This window comes from Panthera uncia (genome assembly GCF_023721935.1).
Source record: "Panthera uncia isolate 11264 chromosome B2 unlocalized genomic scaffold, Puncia_PCG_1.0 HiC_scaffold_24, whole genome shotgun sequence".
In the NCBI taxonomy this organism is placed as follows: domain Eukaryota; kingdom Metazoa; phylum Chordata; class Mammalia; order Carnivora; family Felidae; genus Panthera; species Panthera uncia.
In genome coordinates this window covers 98,604,267-98,625,386 of record NW_026057580.1, presented here as the reverse complement: position 1 = coordinate 98,625,386, position 21,120 = coordinate 98,604,267, and the positions used below count along the sequence as shown (strand labels likewise).

The 21,120-nt window shown below is 38.1% G+C and overlaps 1 protein-coding gene across 4 annotated transcripts in view; it reads right to left on the bottom strand.

Moving 5' to 3' along the window:
* The window catches only part of UTRN (utrophin), a 408,075-nt gene that overhangs the window by 183,011 nt on the left and 203,944 nt on the right, over nucleotides 1-21,120 (bottom strand). For all 4 annotated transcript variants that reach the window (XM_049653027.1, XM_049653026.1, XM_049653028.1 and 1 more), the window contains exons 43-47: nucleotides 18,512-18,647; nucleotides 16,307-16,456; nucleotides 13,124-13,199; nucleotides 5,442-5,656; nucleotides 2,948-3,065 (exon numbers count right to left, since the gene is read on the bottom strand). In XM_049653027.1, the coding sequence (XP_049508984.1) occupies nucleotides 2,948-3,065; nucleotides 5,442-5,656; nucleotides 13,124-13,199; nucleotides 16,307-16,456; nucleotides 18,512-18,647 (695 nt within the window). The remainder of the gene's footprint in view (nucleotides 1-2,947; nucleotides 3,066-5,441; nucleotides 5,657-13,123; nucleotides 13,200-16,306; nucleotides 16,457-18,511; nucleotides 18,648-21,120) is intronic.

Genomic DNA, 21,120 nt, shown 5'->3' with positions numbered 1-21,120 from the left:
GCACTGAAATAGCTCACAATAAAAATAACAACTATTTTAAATGGATAAACCAAAAATTATAAAGAAAGTAAATTCCTATCTAATTTATATTCACAGAATCTGGTTTAATAAAGGTAGAGTTTAACAATACTCTATGACAGAACTGTAAGACACAGATGTAGTCACTTGTCATCTTCAAAGGAGATGCTCTAAGGCTGTCAGGATTTTGAAAGGAAATAATCTATTTAAGAATACTTTTCATATTTGTTTTACTGTAGCATGAAAGAAAGTATTTTTATATGTTCAAGAAAAACACCAAGAGCAAATTAGATTCAAGTTCTATGTCCCCAGTAGCTCTTTACCATAAAAAAATTGACACTAGATCTTGTCCTCTTTCTTTTTTAATATCTCTTTCTATTTCTTTTTCTCCTCTGTCTGTTCTCCACCCTTTTTCTCCCCTACCCTCTCTCCTCTTCTCATTTTTAACAAGGGACTAAGGAAAGAGAGATCTAATGAAACAAACTTTTGATGAATTACTTTATGGGTAGTTCATGACCTTGAACTGAGGCACTAGTAAACAGTAGCTTCGAATAACTTCAACAACCCATTGATCATAAGTAGGTAGGACATCAAAAATGTCTAGAAGATGCTTTGGATGTCACACAGAGTGCAGAGCACTCTGGTTAAATACCAGGCCTACAAGAGCTTAACCACAAAATAATATTGCAGTTAAGGCATAATGGGACCTTCTGGTAAAATTTCTTGGGATAACAGGGTTACAGCAAGCCATAAGAGCTATCATTTTTAGTAGTGCTCAGAAAACTGGAAATTATACTTAACGTTTAATAATTTCTAAAAATTGTTCAATGAAATTATGTTTTAAGCTGTCTTCTTTAACAGTTTAAATAAATTGCCTAAGTTTTTTACTTCAAGAGAGAACAAATTCATCATAATGTTCTACTTGTCAGTTAAAAAGTTACATAAAGTACTTATGATCAACCCTATTACTAATAGAATCCTTTAATAGTGAACAAATAACATGAAAGACATCAAGTGACAGCAAATATCACAGGTTTATCATTAAGCAAATTGTTCTATTCTTTGTGAATAAGTGTTAAAAGCAGGTTATTATAGGCAGTACACTCCTACTGAGCTTTTTTTTTTTCCCATAGAATGAATAATGACAAAGATCATGTAGGCTCCATGCAAATAAAAAAAAGGAGAAAAAAACAAAGAGAGGGAGTTAAATTAGAAAGGGAAGCTACTCAGAAAGAGAAAAGTCTTGTCAAACAACCTTAAAAGAAACAGTGGACAAATAGGAGGGGGTGGGGAAAACATAAGATGTGGATAAAGCAAAATGGAGAAGACTTTGTAAATAGTTTGGGGTCACTGAGGCAGAGAAGCTCTCCTGCCACGTGATAGGAAACGAGATCACTCCAGAGTTTCAACAGAGACCCGAGCAATCCATCAATTGGGGAAAAAAAAAAAAAAAAAAAAAAACCATGGAGAAAGAAAGAAAATGGCTTATGCAGTAAAAATAAACCAACACTGTGACAAAGTTCTCTGCTAACTCCTCTGTTCCAATAATGTTGCTGCAGCCACGTTTATTTTGAAATCAAAACACACTTTTCATGGGAGGAAGCGTTGACTTGCTTTGCCTCAGAAAATATTAGACAAGGTAATAAAGTAACTTTCAGTTTATGTTCTGCCCCAAATATTTATGAAGTCCTTACTTTGTATTGAACACTGTAGGAGGCCCAGGGCCAGAAAGATGAATATTTACTGTCTATGGAAAGGAGAGAGAATTAAAATAATTGTGAGATCTACAAGGACATTATCAGGCAAAAGGCCACAGCAGAAACTAAAGATAGAAAATACAGTTCTCCAGGGACTACTAGAGGGTAGGGAAGACATCACATAGGGGGTGACATTTTAGCTGCTGCATAGAATTTCACTGGGGAAGAAAAGGCCGAGAGGAAAAAAATAATAATAATAATGTGAATAAAGGCAAGGAGACTAGGAACTTCCAGGATGTTTTAAAGAATATCTACAATATGGAATAGTTACAGTGGGTGGAAGGCGGTATGGGAGAGGGGATGATGAAAGCAGACAGTGACTATCCCTACATGACATTCTTGAGAATTTAGACTGTTTTATATGTCTACAGATTTCACAGATGCTTATTTTAAGCCAGAAAGCAAATGAAACAGGGATCTTTGCTGTGGTGTTTGTATGTTTATTTTTTGTTTTGTTTTATTTTGCTTTTAACTAAATTATTCCCAAATTAGTATCCGGCCCACAGGTACATGGTAGTTGCTCAATAAATTCTTTTTGGAATGAATTTGAAGAACAGGAGTTAAATAGACAAAGCAAGATCTGGTTTTACTAAATAAATTATAATGAAAGCATGGTTTTGCATTCTGATGGTTTTCTCTAACTTTTCTTTTTTGATTCCTTTAAAAGAAATCCTAACTTAAAAGGAACAAAATCCAATGTGCCAGTAATTAAAAGGAATAAGGTTAGGGGTGCCTGGGCGGCTCAGTCGGTTAAGTGTCTGACTCTTGATTTCGGCTCAGGTCATGATCTCACGCTTCATGAGTTCGAGCCCCACATGGGCTCTGCACTGACAGCACAAAGCCCGCTTGCGATCCTCTCTCTCCCTCTCTCTCTGCCCCTCCTCTGCGCTCTCTCTCTCTCTCTCTCTCTCTCTCTCTCTCTCTCAAAATACATAAACATTAAGAAATAAATTTTTAGAACATTAATGAGGTTAACACTTTAAGGAATTCATAAGGGAATCATAATAATGTTCACAAAAAATAAAAATGGAAGCAAAACTATAATTATTAATAGATACTATCAAATATCAAATAATATTAATTTCTGGGTAAATAATCTATGAAAATGTGTATGTGTGTGTGTTACCATTTTCAGGGAAAGTGGGTAATATATCATTTAAAAAAAAACTTACATTTTTCTGTGATTGCTGTTCTCACATCTGAACTAGAAGCTTTATTTTTCAAATTCTGTGCCAATGTAAAAACACAATCAAGCTGAGGATGGCGTTGCTCTAAGTCAGCCTTCGTGATCTGTTAAGAATACATGATCATTAAGATAGGTCATAAGCCGTACCATAAGAGTACTACTAACAAAGCAAAACCAGCGTGCTGACATCAGAATTGTCGTTTTCCTCCTACAGCGAGGCATCAGCAGTCTAGCAGAGAAAGAGAGGCTGGAAGGCAAGGGTCCTGGGTTTAAATCTCAGCTCTGCCACTTATCATCTAGGTCGCTTGGCAAAGCACTTAACTCTCTGTCTGTGTTGTAGTTTTCACAAAAAGAAATAATAAAAATCGTACAGCTCAGCTATACGAAGTCTGAGCAGATTCAGTGAAGAAAATCCCTACAAAAAAAATATGGTCTGAAAACATTAGCAGGGACTTCTGCTGATGATACCCTGTATATCTGTCCTACATCAGATATGAATATAAACTAATGTCACCTGCAGGGCTGGGGTGAGACAGTAAAAAAAGGCTATTGGGATAACTGCGAATTAAATGCATGCAGACGTGAAAAATGCTGCTGCAGGGGATTTATCTCAGTACTGATAAATAGGGGCAAAAGGTTTAAAATATGAGGAATATAGTGTTCCCAACATAGAACTAATAAAAAGCCATAAAGATTAGAAAACACAATTTCCAGTAAGTACAAATAGTGTGGCAAAGATTCTCTCCCAGCTCTTCCTCTTTATAAATTCACTAATTTTTCAGATTTCAATTAGCCTGATAGTGTCAAATATTATCTTGAAATGGATTATTCACAACTTCTAATCCTAAATCCCAGAGAAACATTTCAATGAATGCTGATTATTTCCTTCTAATTGGCCTAAGAACCTCTCAACACAACATATCTGAAACTAAATCAATCAAACCCTCATCCACGTTCCATTTCTTCTATTCCTTATTTCTGTTAATTGCAATAGCATCATCTTAGCCACTCGGAAAGGGCTCTTGTGCTTGCTTTAAGTATCTCTTGCCTCCAATTTATCCTAAGCACTAAGAAGCATCCCTGTCTTCTTACCAAAGCAGCACTCTATTATCATCAGTCCTCAGCCACAATTAAAAAAGAAAAAGAAAAGGGGTAAAAAGAACTGCTCACAGACTAAAAACCCAACGGGCTTTGCACGGTCTAGGAAGTGAACTTGAACCTGCCTTTGCTATCTGACCGCCCACTACACTTCTTTCCTGCACCAATGTTGACCCAATGTCCCTCACGCTCCCCTACCTCATGTCCTTATTCACTCTGTTCCCTGTATCAGGAATGCCATTTACTTATCTCCAGATGTCAAAATCCCACACAGTACGCTTTCCACCATTGTGAAGTAATCTCCTTCCTCATCCTGGCTCCCCTAACAGGTGGCTTATAGCTATGCTATGGCTTCTATCAGATTCTGCCTTGCTGGAGCAACGTCTCTACTTACGTGTACCCAGTGCCTCCGCCTCACTTTGGACATGTTTGTAGTCTGGGGATAAACTCAATACCCACCTCAAAAGACTGTTAAAAAACTAAAGGAGACGATACATGTGAAATACTTCCTAAACTGCCCAGCACATTTTAAGCACCTAATAAAAGTTAGCAATAGTTATTGTTATTATTTTATGGTACATTGCCAATTTCTACCTGGTATGTCCTTTTCAGTATCCCTATATAACACACAGCCCAGAAACTAGCTCACTATGAATACTGAAAATTTATGTTAGATGGTGTATGCATGGTAACAAATTTCTAGGCATGAGATTCTCACTTCTGAAGTCAGCAATTAAACACAGAAGCTCATTACAAAATATAAAGTAAAAAGGGGCTTTAGGAAAATATCCTACATCACAGTAGGCATTAAATCTAACACTAGTTTACATTTGTATTGATGTGTCTCCCTTTAAGGTATCAGTTTTAGGTTTTAAAATACACTGAGTCTAGGCGTGGCTGGGTGGCTCAGTCAGTTAAGCGTCCAACTCTTGATTTTGGCTCAGATTATGATCTCACAGTTTGTGAGATTGAGCCCCACATGGGGCTCTGGACTGACAGTGCAGAACCTGCTTGGAATTCTCTCTCTTCCTCTCTCTCTCTCTCTCTCTCTCTGCCCTTTCCCCACATGCTTCCATGAGTACATGTGCACTCTCTCTCTCTGTCTCTCCCTTTCAAAATAAATATTAAAAAAAAAATTTAAATACAAATAAAATACACTGAGTCTACACTTCAAGTTGGTAAACCTCATCTTACAAAAACACTAAAAATGCAAGAAACGATTTTCTCTTTGGAGCTAGCCAAACAGCATGGCTGTTTGACAGATAGAGAGTTTTTTAAAGCTCATTCTCCCAGGGTTTAGGACAAACAAAGGAGCTCCAAACAGATCTTGTCTGCTTCTGTGTGTGGTATTTCCATGACAAGCCTTTACATTATGTACTTACTTTCATTCGGGAAACTGTCTTATTGATCTCTTCTACATCCCCGACAGTGACAATGTTGGATTTCAACATCTGGTCGATCAGGACCAGCCAGTCAGCTAGTTCTGTTATGGTTTTATCCAGATCAGCAGGAATTGAAATTTCCGAAGTACGAGGAGACAGAACAGGAATATCGGACGCAGATGATTCTAGCACCACCTTTTGGACATTAGGATGAGCTGAAATTTAAAAATGTGGCAAAGTATTAATACATCAACAGGAGACTCTGACTGTGGTGGCCTAGTGGTGATTTGTGTGTGTTTACATAAAATTTAGTTTAAGTAAAAAAAAATTGTAAGACGTTTTTATTTTTTCATCCTAAAAATGACAGTGGTATTTCCTGTCAAATCCATATGTCCGTGGTAGCCATAAAGCCAATTAAACTGTCCCACAATAGTCTAGAGCAGCAGTAAGTTAGAAGGAACTCACGCTGACACCAAGAGAAAATAAAATAAAAAGTAAATCAACTATAGGAAAATTAGGACTGCTACTTTATTTTGCCAAGATGTTTGCCTTAATTTGTAAAGTCAATTTATTCTAATTTTCTATTCTTTTCCAATTAACTTTATGAGTATTAGTCATTCTTAATAAAATTGAAAGAAGTCTTTGAGTACTTCCCTTTTCACTTCAAACTTTCTAATTGATTAAGTTCTTCTTTCCAGCTTATCTCTGAACTCAGGCAAAAGACCCTGCAGGCAAAGCATCCCAAGATGGGAACCGAAAGTATCCCTCAAGCAACAAGAAATGCCCTGAGCCAGCAAGACCCCATGTGATGGACTCTAGGACAATGATGGGCCTGACCTTCACCGCCCACCTGCACATAATCACTGACCCTTGTCCCACCTTTTCCTTACAGAAACCTAGAAGTATTTTCAGTACTTTGGAAACTCTTCGAGATACTAGTCCGCTGTCTTCCCGGTATTGGCCTTACTGAAAGAAATTCCTTTCTTTTTTCTCCACCACTCCTCTCTCTGCCTTTGGATTCTGTCAGTCGCAAGTGGCCAAACCTGGTCTGTCTGGGACCACCAGAACCAGGTGCAAGCACCTCTGGGCCCCAGCTACAAACTCATCATGACTACTTACTCATGTACTGATCTACATAAGTATATATTCTTATGAATGTATATATGTATATAAGAGAAAATATATATACAAAGTACAACACTATGTACTTAGTATATATATTCACTATCTACACAGAATATATTCACTAACTTTTAGTTAACCCTTCTGCAGCTGGATACTTCAATTGCTCCTGAAATTTTACTTTAAAAAAGAACTTGCAAGGGTTATCTTTTTATGTATTTTTGCACATTTTTGATTACCACCTTAGTATAAATTTCCCAAAGTAGAATTACGGGATCAGAAAATATGAAAAAGTTTAATGTATCTAAGACTTATTGCCAAATTGTTTTGCTTAAAAGTTAGAAATTTAGGGGCACCTGGGTGGCTCAGTTGGTTAAGCATCCGAGTTCAGCTCAAGTCATGATCTCACAATTCGTGAGTACAAGCCCTACATCATATTCTGTGCTGACAGCTCAGAGCCTGGAACCTGCTTTGGATTCTGTGTCTCCCTCTCTCTCTGTCCCTCCCTGGCTTGCACTCTGTCTCTCTCAAAAATGAATAAACATAAAAAAAAAAAATGGTTAGAAATTTAGACTTCTAGCAGCAGTGTATGGAACTGACAAAAATCCTATGTCCACACCAACAATATCCTATTTCAATGGATAAATACATCTTTCACCATTGTCTTCATTTAATGCTTCTTTGACTGTCAATGAATGCAAATATTTTTTTATGTTTACTAAAATATGGGATAATTTATAACTGTGTTCTTTATCTGCTTCCTTATCAGTTTAGATGAATTCTTTTTATAGGAAAGATGAACATTTGCCATGTCGCTGAAAGCAATGTTTCTACTTCAGGATTCAATTTTTTTTTATCAAATCCATAAATTTGTCTTGGGGGATTGTTTTCCCAGAACGTTTACAGTTACACTCTTGTCTTTTCCGAAGATTTGATAAATATTTTCTCTATTTTTTGTTTGCTTTTCTGTTTTTGTGTTGCTTTGTTTTTAATTTTTTTTTTTAATGTTTATTCATTTTTGAGAGACAGAGACAGTCAGACCATGAGTGGGGAAGGGACAGACAGAGGGAGACACAGAATCCAAAGCAGGCTCCAGGCTCCAAGCTGTCAGCACAGAGCCCGATGAGGAGTTCGAACTCACAAACTGCGAGATCATGACCTGAGCCGAAGTCGGATGCTCAACCGACTGAGCCACCCAGGTGTCCCGTCTTGCTTTGTTTTTAATAAAGAGAGATTTGTTTTAATAAAGAGAGGTTGGTTATTACTTTTCTTTAGTGTTGATAAAAGAATTAACTATTAGCTCCATCTGAAATCCACTTTAGCATACAGTATATTAGATGAGGCTTAAATTTTTTTCTAAAAAAAACATAGTCAATCTATACATTAAACACAATTCTCATAAAAATCCCAACAAGTCTACGTGTAACTTGGCAAAATCATATATTCACAATCTGATTTTCATATCAATATAGAAAAGGACCACAGTTGGGGTGCCTGGGTGGCTCAGCCAGTTGGGCGACCAACTTCAGCTCAGGTCATGATCTCGCACTTTGTGGGTTCGAGCCTCCTGTCAGGCTCTGTGTTGACAGCTCAGGGCCTGGAGTCTGTTTCAGATTCTGTGTCTCCCTCTCTCTCTGCCCCTCCCCCACTCACGTTCTGTCTCTCTTTCCTTCAAAGATAAACATTAAAAAAATTTTTAATAAAAAAAAGAAAAGAAATAAAAAGAGGACCACAGTCAAAACAGGTGGGGGGTTATGCCCTACCAGATATTTAGTTGTATCACTTAGCTAATAATTAATGATTAACTCAGTATTTTATGGGCCCAGACATCCAAAGAGACCACTGGAAGAGACGAGCCACATGCATAGGTGGCAGAGAAACCTGACCTTGACAGAGACTGCATTAAAGATCAGTGAGGAGGAATTTACCGGCCAATAAATGATGCTATGCTGGCAAGAGTGGACACCCATGGCTGGAGCGAAGAGATGATGGGACAGAATTTGACCTCACATGCACCTTGGGGAAATTAGTTCTTGGTGGATTAAGAACCTGAATATGAAAATCAAAACTGTACAACCGTCAGTTGAAAATATAAAAAAAAGAAGCTTTCCGATTTTAGAGTACTAAAAATGCTGTAAAAACACACAAAAAGGGGAAGCTATTGGTAGACCATTAATGTTTAAGAATTCTGAAAATAGCACCACTAATAAAAATATTAGAAGCCATAGGGGCACCTGGGTGGCTCAGTCAGTTAAGCATCCGACTTCAGCTCAGGTCATGATCTCACAGTTTGTGGGTTTGAGCCCCACGTTGGGCTCTATGCTTACAGCTCAGAGCATGGAGCCTGCTTCGGATTCTGTGTCTCCCTCTCTCTCTGTCCCTCCTCCACTCATGCTCTGTGTCTCTGTCTCTCAAAAATAAATAAACATTTAAAAAAAAAGCCACAGACTAAGGGACAGGATATTTGCAATGTACACTCTAAACAAGGAATTCGTAACCAAAATAGTTTATTTTGAGAAAGAGTGCATGCATACGCATGCATGCACCATAGGAGCAGGGGAGAAGCAGAGAGAGGAGAGAGAATCCCAAGCAGTGCAGAGCCCCAAACAAGGCTCTATCGCACCAACTGTGAGATCATGACCCGAGCCAAAAATCAAGAGTCGGGACTCTTAACCGACTGAGCCACCCAGGCACGCCCAAAATAATTCTTTAAACTCCAAAAGTATCAATCAGACAATCTACAAAAGAGGAAGCAAGAAAGAAATAAACGTGAAAAAAGGCTCAATCATGCAGGCAACTGAAAAAAATGCAAACTGAAATGAAATGCCCTATCTCTATCCGTCACAGGTTCACAACGTAACGCCTGGGGAGCTCTGGGTGCCCAGAAACCCTTCCAAATTAGGATTATCATAAGTGGTTTGCCTTTTCACACTCATTCCTTCCTGAGTATAGAGGGGTTTTGCACTCAAGACTACATGCATCACGTGTGGTTCCACAACAAACTAATCGCAGAAGTGGCAATGAGAATCCAGATGTCCTCTCAGATGCCAGAAACGAAGGATTTTCAAAAATGTAAAGCAATGTCACTCTCTAGTTCAATTTGTTTTTGTCTTGGAAAAATTAGTTTATAATATTAATATTTACAAAAACATGCTGTTTTTGCTAACATAATAGATTCATTATTGTTATTTTAGACAAATTAATAAGTAATGCTTCAAATTTCTGGGTTTTTTTAATTAGGTAAATATTTATAAACATAACTCACACTTTGAGTGTCTTCAATAATTTTTAAAAGTGTAAAGGAGTCCCGAGAATATAATGCTGAAGTGGCAGTAACATGTAAAACAATGAGAGCCCTCCCGTGGCTGGCGGCAGTGCGAACCGGAACAGGCTGTCTAGACAACATCTAGTGAAGTAGAAGTTGTTCATCTTCTATGACCCAGCAATTCTACCACGACATACCCTAGAGAATACCTCACGTATCATTCTGCCCAATCCTCACTGTTGCTTTCAAAACACTGAAACAACCTCAATATTCATCCATCGTTTCAAATCACCAAGTACCTCAGAGGGACCTACTACGTGCAAGCACTGTTCTAGATGCTACGAGTATGGGAGTATATGTGAGACAAAGGTCCTGCCCTCAGGGGGCCTGCCCGCTAGTGGAATAGACAGATGTTGTGAAGTAACACTAATGCAAGAAGATTGGAGAGCGATGGGATGTATTTGAGAAATGGTGGTCAGGGTCAGGAAAGGCTTGAGGTAGCATTTGAGGAAAGAACTGAATGGAGTGTGTGAATCAGGCAGATATCTGAAAGAAGGGCATTGGAAGAAGAAGGAAAGAAGAAGCAGCAAGCACAGGAGCCATAAATGGAAATGTTCTCAGCATGTTAGCAATAGCAAGCAGACCAATGTGTTTGAAATAGAACAAACAAAGGGAAAAGTGGTAAGAAATGCGATTAGAAAGGGGGGCAGCAGGCAGATCACACACGGTCTTCTGGACCAGGTAAGACTTTAGCACTCATTTATGGATGACAAAAGATATAACAAGATTATGAGCCACGAGGGACACAATAAAACCTATATTTGTAAAGCATGACTTAGCTGCTAGCAGAATAGATTATGGAAGAGTAGTAAGGCAAGAAGAGAATCAGGACAGTGAGTTAGGAAATTATTCCTGTAACAGATGAAAGATGAGGGTGTTCAAGACCAGGGAAGTAGTTGGGATGAGACATGGGGATGACACACGGGACCGACAATTTGCTGAATAATTAGATCTTAACTCCAGAGAAAAGTCAAGGGTGACTTCAAGTGTATTGGCCTAAGCACTGGCCGGGCTATCCAAAGTTAAAAAGTGGCTAAAGCCATGGGACCAGTGAGCATACTAAAGGAGAGGGTTCTGAGGACTGCAGTGGATCTGGGCATGGAATACTACATGTCGGCGAAAATGCACTGACCAGAGCTGTATGCATCAAAACGTATGCCAGCAAGAATGGTCAAGTAAAGAAGAGAGAAAGAGGGTAAGTAAAAAGCCAAGAGAAGATGTGATGCAAAGCACAAGGGGAGGACGTGATCTCAGAAAGAAAAGAGATAAATCCTCCAGGGAAGTGGGAAGCACGCACAGTTTGTGAGCACAGATGTAGAGAAACCTACGTATAGGGATTCTCTCTGATGGGAAAAAGAAGATCTTGTTGGGCAAAACGTATTTCGTCTTTTAAAAATGAGAAGAGGTCATGAGTGGAGAGATGGGCAGCCAGGGGAGCTCAGAAGAAAGTGCAGTAGGATTGTCTGTGAGTGCTGAGTACCCACGAGCATGGTCAGCAAGGGAAGCTGGCATGGATGAACCACGAAAACAACATGCCAAGTGAAAGAAACACAGTCTGATTCTGTTTATGAGAAATACCCAGAATAGACGATCCATGGAGACACAGCGATTGGTGGTTGCCACTGCCTGGGGGTAGAATGGAATGGGGAGAAACAGCTAAATGAGTAAGAGATTTTACTTTGGAATGATGGAAGTATTTTGGAACCAGACAGAGGTGGTGGTTGCACAATACTGTGAATGCATTCACATGTCAATCCAAATGTCACTGGATTGTTCACATTGAAATGGTTAATTTTATTTTTTGAATATAATAAAAAGAAGAAGAAATGGAGTTAAAAAAAAAAACACCATGTAGGATGAGAGGGACACACTGAAATAAATTTCAGGTCTCATACCTGTTCCAGAGACGAATGTCTTATTAAAAATGAACTGCCCACTTACTGGAAGGTGTACTTCTGCTATTAGCTCTTCTACTAAATGTGTATTAAAATGTTGTGTATTAAAACTTTCTCTGTTCCTTTGTCATAAGGACATTTAAAAAGGTAAGATAGCCTATTGCCCTTTCCTAAAATGCATCAAGTCTGTTTCCCATTCTTATGGGGTTGAGTTTGTATTTGCAAGGCAGCAATACTCAAATGTTAATTCAAGTATTTTGAATGTAATCAATGGACCGACCAGGCCCCAGGTATTTCTTGTGTAAGGTACTGGGAAATACAAGTAGAACACAACACAAACTGGGCCCTCAACAAGCCTGCGATTTCAAATAAGTTTTCTTAAAAGTCTCACCACTCATACTTTTCCAGAATCCTAAGGAGAAACAGAAGGTGGCCGGGGGCAGAGGACAGGAGGGGAGCGGGGAGGAGGGGGAGGAAGAGAAGGAGGATGTGTGAGGCAGGGTGGAGGAATACAAAGGAAGGGAAGAAGGCAGGAAGAGAGAGAGGAGGAAAAGGAGGAGAGGGGAGCGGTGGGGGGGAGTGGAAGAAGAGGAGGAAGGGGAGAATCAGCAGCACCACCACAGCTGGCACAGAATAAGTGGAAAGTTAGGGTTAATCACACTTGGGGGTTTGCCTGGTGACTCGGCAGAGGCAGAGCAGGGTGAGATGGTTTCAATGAGCCTGCAAGGCAGTGATGAGCAGTGACTGGGGTAGCCTCTGTGCAGTAGCCCACCCTCTACTCTGGACAAGGAGAGAAGGAAATAACCAGTGACCAGACTCTTCTTTCTCCAAATCTCAGTGATCAGCACTTGTCAGTGCATATCTTCACTGGGATGAAGAACTCTTCTAAATCCCCATCTCCCACCTGGTTCCAAGAATATTCAAACTTTCTGTTTCCAGTCCTGATCAGTGTCTAATTGTACGACCCCAGAATATGTTAACACAGCAGGTTGTGGCTGATGCCCTGAAAAGACTGCACGTCTCCAGAAAACTATTCCTCAATTTCCTCACCTTGCTCTCCCCTGGCCTTCAGCGGCCTCTGTGGAGACCCAGATCCCACTCCAGTCCCAGGAAATAAGTCTTAGCTACCATGGCAAGGAATGCCTTGCACATGCTGGACAGTGAAATATATCTTGTTTTAAAAAAGACATTCTTTTCAAGTAACTGAAAAGTAGAATAATAAGTCACAACTGCACTGTGTTTTTAAGTAAGTTTTTCTAACTCCCATAGGATGCTTAAAATTATAAAATTTTGTTGTGCCTATAAAAAAATTTTTTGTTAAGAAATAAACTGTATCTTACCAGCCATTCTTGTCTGAGACACAGAACTGGGTTCCTGGATGCGTTCCTTCAATGTGGTAGGCACTTCTCTGCATATCTACAGCATCAGGCCAAACAAAGAGAAGAATACTATATAAATAAAGATGATTATATTTTTGAAAGAGGAAGTGTTATTCTAAGTGATAGTTCTGCTGCTTTTCTTCCCCCTCAACGCCTGAGCTTCTGTCTCCACCCTCACATCCACTGCAGTCTTGCCAAAGCCCCCACTTTACTGACATTACTGTCAAGAGTACCCTCCAGTCCTTAGCTGTCCTAGTCCTTTGTAACATTTAATGTTGTCCCCTCCCCTCCCCAGAATACCGTTAATATTCTGCAATCCTGACTTTACACCTACCTCTCTGATTGATCTTCTAAGCATCCTTCACCAGCTCATTCTCCTCTGCCCATCCATCAAATACTGACACTCTATAGGGTAGGTTTTTTTGGTCTTCCTACCCTTGACCCTGGCTTCTCTCCCTGAGTCCTGGTTTCTAATGGTTTCATTTATCATATGGAGTTTTAACAGGCTGACAACTCCGAAAAATGTATCTTCAGTCCAACTCATTCTGTCAATTGGATATTCAGACATGTCCAAATCTGAATTCATCACCCATTTCCCTGCCACCCCCTTCCCAAGGTGATCTAATGACTCTAGCTGATCTTTCCAGATCAGTTATTCTGATCTGGACACTGGTCTTTGCTCAGAGGAGTTACTTGATATCCTGATATTATCCTAAGGCCATCCATCGCTAGGATCACGCCATCCATCTCCAAAGTGAAGCTACAGTGATTTTTCAAGATGTGACTTTCTCCTGATTAAAACCCATCCACTGCTCTCAAGGCGATGAAGTGTTCTCAAGATGGAGCTCGAATTCCTTGTTGAGGCATGATGAGGCCTCTAGGATCTGGGTCTGCAAGCATCTCTTATTCTGCTGCTGCACACTGAGCTACTTCCAAGACCCAAATGCACTGTGCTCATTCCCTGTCCCCTGTAGACCCTTCCACTTTTTTGATTCTTCTCCCTGTGATGCTCCTTCCCCCATTCTTCATCTACCCATACTTATTCATTCTTTCTAAATTAGCATGGATATGATCTCCACCAAATCTTCCATGATTACTTCCCAAAGCCAGGTAGGTGCACTATCTTTACGTCCCCATGGGTACCTCTATGTTGTAAGTTTTTGACTACTTGCCTCACCAACAATAAACTCTTTGGGTTAGAAGCAGTGTCATACTCTTTGCTGTATTCCTAGTTCTTAAAATGGTGCCTGGCATACACCAAGAGTCCAGTCAAAACTACTGAGTGAATAAATACATGAATGAATGAAATGCCCCGGGTTAGTATTTCCCAAAGTACATTTATTGAAATTCTCTCCACAGTAAGTACTGTCTGACCTTGGACACTCATAATTCACCTAAGTAGAGTAAAACCAACGTGAAGTGATAAAGGAACTTTTGGCTTTGTCTAACACAGTGCTCCCAAATTAACCACTGTGTCCTCTTCCACACAATATCTACTGACATGCTTTGTGTTAAATACATATGTGTGCTCTGATTGAATATGCAAAAGCTGTGCCTGGCATGTTTGACACGGGGCCAACATGTCTGGAGAGTAGTGTAAGGGAGAGAGACGGGAAGATGAAGTCAGAGAGAAAAGAAGAAGCCAGAACATGAGGGGCCTAACAAGTCACAGTAAGAACTTCAGCCTTTATTCCGAGTGAGGTGGAAAACCATTAGTGGGCTTTGCTCAGAGGAGTTACTTGATCAGAATTATGTTTAAACAAATACTTCACTGCTTTGTTGAGAAGAGATGGGCAAAGGGCAGAGGAGGAAGCAGGGACTCTAGTGAGGAGTCCGTTGTAGTAAGCAAGACAAGAGATGATGGTGGCTTAGAACTAGTTAGTAGCAATGGGGTTAGGGAAAAGCATTCAAATTTATGACGTTCTTCAAACCTAAAAAACAAGTTGAAAAAAAAATACAGGGAATACCCAGCATGCTACCCAACACCTACAATTGTTATAATTTTGCTACATTTGCTTTATCATGTATCTAGCCATCTGGCCGTCCAGGAAACCATCTATCAAATAGATACGTATTTTGAAGGAGAAGCTGATAATGGTGACTCCAAGTTTTGGAGTTTTTAAAATTAAGATGTAACTCATAAGACTGACTCCAAAGATCCTGACCAAACAATAATGAGTAATTACCAGTAAATGAGGTGGGAGAAGTACAGTAAAGCACAGGGAGGAGGTGGAGATCAGGAGCTCAATTTTGTATGTTAGTATGAGATACCCATTGGAGAGCCAAGTGAACATACTGAACAGGTCATTGTACATGGAAGCCTAGAGCATAGAGAGAGGTCAAGGCCAGAGATATACATGTGTGAGTTATCAGTAACAGTGACCATCAAGGTATAATTCTCAACTAGAGAATTTAGGTCAATAAAGCACCTGCATCATTAGATATAGAATGATGGCTATCATTTTAAGGGGATCCAGAAGGGTAAAATTGACTGATATGGGATCTATCCAAACCAGGGGCAGAGACACATCCATTCAGTGTCTCAGACAGACCTCACACTCTGATATGGTATGTACCAGGGTAAAATAAATAGAATCTATGACTTTATCTGCCTTTAATTGTTTTAACTGCAAAAAAAGTAATGACATGAGGGGAAAGACCTTAGCTTAGTCATTTCCAGTATATACTAAGCTAGCACATACTACGCCTGGAGCCCAGTAAATATATGAATAAAAGAATAAATCATTAAAAATAATTAATGGATTGAATAAAATCATTAAAAATAAACCTACATAGGTGAGAAGTCATGTGCAACATCAGGATGTTATTTTAAGGTCTACAATTTACAACTTTATATGGTATTTTATTTTCTAATTCTAATAAACATTCATTATTTGATGTAGTATATACCCCAAAATCCCTAGACCAAAATATCCCATGTAAAATAAAAAGTATTCTCTGAGAATATATGTTTCTGTCCATGACAGATGAAAAAAACAGTAATTACAAACATTGGTAAGCATTAGTAAAACGTGCCCATGTTTGGGTATGCTTTTTAAAAGCAGAACAGTTATATAATCCCACTTCCTTGACAGCAAAATCAATAAACATGAGAAAGGGATCACAGTAATTCTTAATGCACACCTTATTCCATGTTGAATTTACAGTTCTTAAGCTTTCTGAAATTTTTTGTCTTTCATGTAAGCTCAGACTTTTATCTGAAAGCACTTCCAACTCAGTTCGATTCAGCCATTTGAGTTTTTCAGCTTGGACGTCCATCTCCCGGGTTAAGTCCTAAAGGAGTCAGAAGAGAGCTGTCATAAGAAAGTTGCCATACCGAGGAAAGTTCAACTACTGTTATCAGAAGTCTCTTTCGGTTATATTCTTAGAAATGTGGATTTCTCGGGGCGCCTGGGTGGCTCAGTCGGTTGAGCGCCCGGCTTCGGCTCAGGTCATGATCTCATGGTCTGTGAGTTCGAGCCCCGCGTCGGGCTCTGTGCTGACAGCTCAGAGCCTGGAGCCTGCTTCGGATTCTGTGTCCTCCTCTCTCTCTGCCCCTCCCCCGCTCATGCTCTGCCTCTCTCTGTCTCAGAAATAAATAAACATTAAAAAAAAAAGAAATGTGGATTTCTAATTTCTTTTATTTTCTTAGAAAATAAACTTATAAAAGCCTGAACTTATATTAACAAACTGTTTGGTTTTTTAAGTTTATTTTGAGAGGGTGGGGGAGGAGCAGAGAGAAGGAGAGAGAGAGAGAGAGAGAGAGACAGAGAATCCTAAGCAGGCTCCACACTGTCAGCGCAGAGTCTGACGCAGGGCTTGAACTTACAAACTGGGAGATCACAACCTGGGCCAAAACTAAGAGTTGGACACTTAACCAACTGAACCACCAGGAGCCCCTGAACTTATATTAACAGACTGTAACTGATATGGGAATGAACACACATTTTCAGGGTGCATTTGTATGCCCTTGTGCTTTGGCCCTCTTTACCCCCACCTCTTAACAGGGTCATATTATATCATATTTACATTGGTAGTTTCACATTCTGTTCTTAGATAATGAAGATAATGTCTTTTCTAATCAAAGGCAAAAAAAAGAAAGAAAGAAAGAAAGAAAGAAAGAAAGAAAGAAAGAAAGAAACCACAGGAACACCTTATGCATTCATCTGTACCTTATCTCTACCTAACCTAATATACCATCGCACTCTTTGTGACAGCCCCCAAATTGTTTACAAAGTGAAATGTTCCAAGAAAACTATTGAAATTTTTAGGTAAAACGGGAACAATTTTGTTAGATATTTGTCTAACAAGAAGAAAACTTAGTAATTGTCTGCCACATATTTTTCATTATATTAAAAGTTCCTTTCCCAAAATGCCTCAATCATCCTCCTTAAGCAAAATGTTTCATCCAATTAGGGGGCATCCTTTTAGGCGTACTTAGATGCATGCACAAGTGTGTTTCAACATGCACAATGTCTTTTAAATCTTCTTTTTAATGTTTATTTATTTTTAAGAGAGACAGAGGGCAAGCGGGAGAAGGGCTGAGAGAGAGGGAGACACAGAATCTGAAGCAGCTCCAGGCTCCAAGCTGTCAGCACAGAGCTGACGCGGGGCTTGAACTCATGAACCACGAGATCATGACCTGAGCCGAAGTCGGACGTTCACCCGACTGAGCCACCCAGGCGCCCCTAACAATTTCTTTTTTTTTTTTTTAATAAAAATATGAGCATATTAATCTTATTGCTCTGCAACAGTATTTTAATTCTTAACACAAAATATATAAAATGTATAGATATAAAAAAGGTATGGATATTTGGATACATTTATATATACTCATCTTTACATATTTTTACATGTTGCATACATATATAACTATAAAAAATTCTTGTTAGTTGTGGATCAACAAAGGACATTTGATTAATACAATCATGATGAGAAGCCTATATAGTAAGCTGTGATGAGTTGCTCCTAAGTCATTTAGAATTTTCTTAAAAAACTCAGTTTTAAAGATAGTTATCAGTAACTATCTTCTAAATCTAACAGCAAAGAACCATACTTTACAGTATTATTGTATTCCAAAATGTTGAAGTCTGTTTAAAATACCCTAAAAATCTTTGGTCTAATACTGAGACCACATGATCTGTCACTTTTCTATGAGTGAAACCTTACCTCTGCAAGAACAAAATTATAGCTGCTCTTAAAAAAAATTCCTCTAAAGTTCACCACATTTACCACAAAGAACAAAGTTTCTTCCCCTTTTCTTCTTCAGTCATGCAACCTCTTATTTTTAGCATAAATGTTCATGCACCAAAAAGCATTGGCAAATATAGAGACAAATAAACCACTTACTGTTAATTCTTGCAGGTTTTCTTCCAGCTCAGTAGTTGATCTCTTTTGCACAGCACTCTCAGTCGTTGATAACCAACAGATCATATCATCTAGTCTTTTTCTATATTCCATCACCTGCTTACTCACTCCTTTTAGCCTAAAAGAATACATTATTGAAAAACATTGACAAAAATTATCCAATTAGAACAGTATATATTTGCTTTGGATATCCTGACTAAATATACCACACACAAAAATGTTCCTAAAAATTAATATATATTTTTAAATGAGTGTCAATAGTGATATGTACATTGTCCAATACCAAAGATTCTTTGACAGTATGATAATAAACATTTTTCCTTCATTAAACTCAAAAACATTGAAACTAAACATTTTCTTCTTTCACATGAAAAAGTCTACAGAAATTTAATACAAAAGTTTTTTTTAAAGCTAGAGACCACTGTACAACATAATGGAGGTTTAAAAAAAGAAAGAAAAGTGTCTTTACCTCAAAAAATAAGAAAAAACACATAATTCTCTTTGAGTAGTCCATGGAGATAGAAAGTCATCATTATATGACATAGTATTCACATTAGGTGGCAACTATTACTCTATTCATAGGAAAGAAAGAATAAGAAGGCAAGACACTGAGAATGGAAAGTTTTTACAAGTATTAGGAAAGACAAGAAAAAATGGAAATTTGGTTAGTTTGTTAAAATAAGTATTATATTTGAATATAGCACCAAGTTATAAAAAGAGAGCTAGAAAAAACAAAGCAAAAGTTTTAAAGGATATAAGGAAACAAATAGTCATATGAATATAAAAAAGGAACTGCCTTAATTAGATCTTTTAAATGTTGTAAGAATAACATTTATAAGTATATAAACCATCTGTCAGAAGATGAGAATATGACTAGAACTCATGATGACAAGATTATGTATTTTTCAGAGAGGGTTTGGAAGCTATTTACAGCTTGGTGGTGGTATCATTATTTTTATAGTTGTGGCTATTAGCTGCCAGTTTAAAAGTTAAATGCAATTTTTTAAATGAATTGCATTTTGTTATCCCTAATAAAAATTTACTTTTTTATGGCTATGACTTTTTCTTTTTAATCACAAAAAAACTAACATATGATACACTATATAAATCTAATCCAATGCTAAATAAGTACTTGCATATTTAACAGAGTCGGTAATATTTGAAAGAGTCTTTTAATGTTTAAAATCTAATGATAATCACTACATAATCACAAGTTTTCATTTTTAAGCATCCATCAGGAAAGAACACTGCTTAGAAATTAAAATAAATCAATCAAACAATAGTATTAATTGTTAAAGACTGACAATACCAAGACAGGTAATTTACCCTCTTTATCAAAGAGTAATTAACTTAAATAACAGCTTTATAAACACTCAACTACTATTATAAACCTTGTATTAAAAGAAAAGACTTAGAAAGCAGCAGAATACACATTCTTTTCGAGTACACATGGAACATTCTCCAGAACAGATCACATACTGGGTCACAAATCAGCTCTCAACAGGTACAAAAAGACTGAGATCATACCATGCATATTTTCAGATCACAATGCTATGAAACTTGAATTCAACCACAAGAAAAATTTGGAAGTCCTCAAAGGCATGGAGGTTAAAGAACATCCCACTAAAGAATGAATGGGTTAACCAGAATATTAAAGAATAAAACAATACATGGAAGAAATGAAAATGAAAACATGACAGTCCAAAACCTTTAGGATGCAGGAAAGGCAGTCCTAAGAGGGAAATATATTGCAATTCAGGCCTATCTCAAGAAGCAAGAAAGGTTGCAAATACATGACCTAACCTTACACATAATGGAGCTAGAAAAGGAACAGCAAAGAAAGCCTAAAGCCAGCAGAAGAAGAGAAATAATAAAGATTAGAGCAAAACTAAATGATATAGAAACAACAACAACAAAAACAAAACAGGAGAACAGATCAACAAAACTAAGAACTGGTTCTGTGAAAGAATTAACTAAAATTGATCAACTCCTTGCCAGACTTCTCAAAAAGAAAAGAGAAAGGACCCAAAGAGATAAAATTACAAATGAAAGAGGAAAGATCACAACCAACACCATGGAAATACAAACAATTATAAAAGAATACTATGAAAGATTATATGCCAACAAACTGGGCAATCTGGAAGAAAAAGACAGATTCCTAGAAACCCACAAACAACCAAAACTGAAATAGGAAGAAATAAAAAATTTCAACAGACCCACAGCCAGCAAGAAATTGAATCAGTAATCAAAAACCTCCCAACAAACAAGAGTCCCGGGCCAGATGGCTTCCCAGAGAAATTCTGCCAGACATTTAAAGAAGAGTTAATACCTATTCCCAAACTGTTCCAAAAGATTAAAAAATGAAAGGAAAACTTCCAAGCTCATTCTATGAAGCCAGCTTTACCATGATTCCAAAACCAGACAAAGACCCCACTAATAAGGAGAATTACAGGCCGATACCCCTGATGAAGATGGATGGAAAAATTCTCAACAAAACACTAGCAAAACGAATTCAACAACATTAAAAGATTATTATTCACCAGGATCGAGTGTGATTTATTCCTGGGCTGCAAGGGTAGGCCAATATTCCC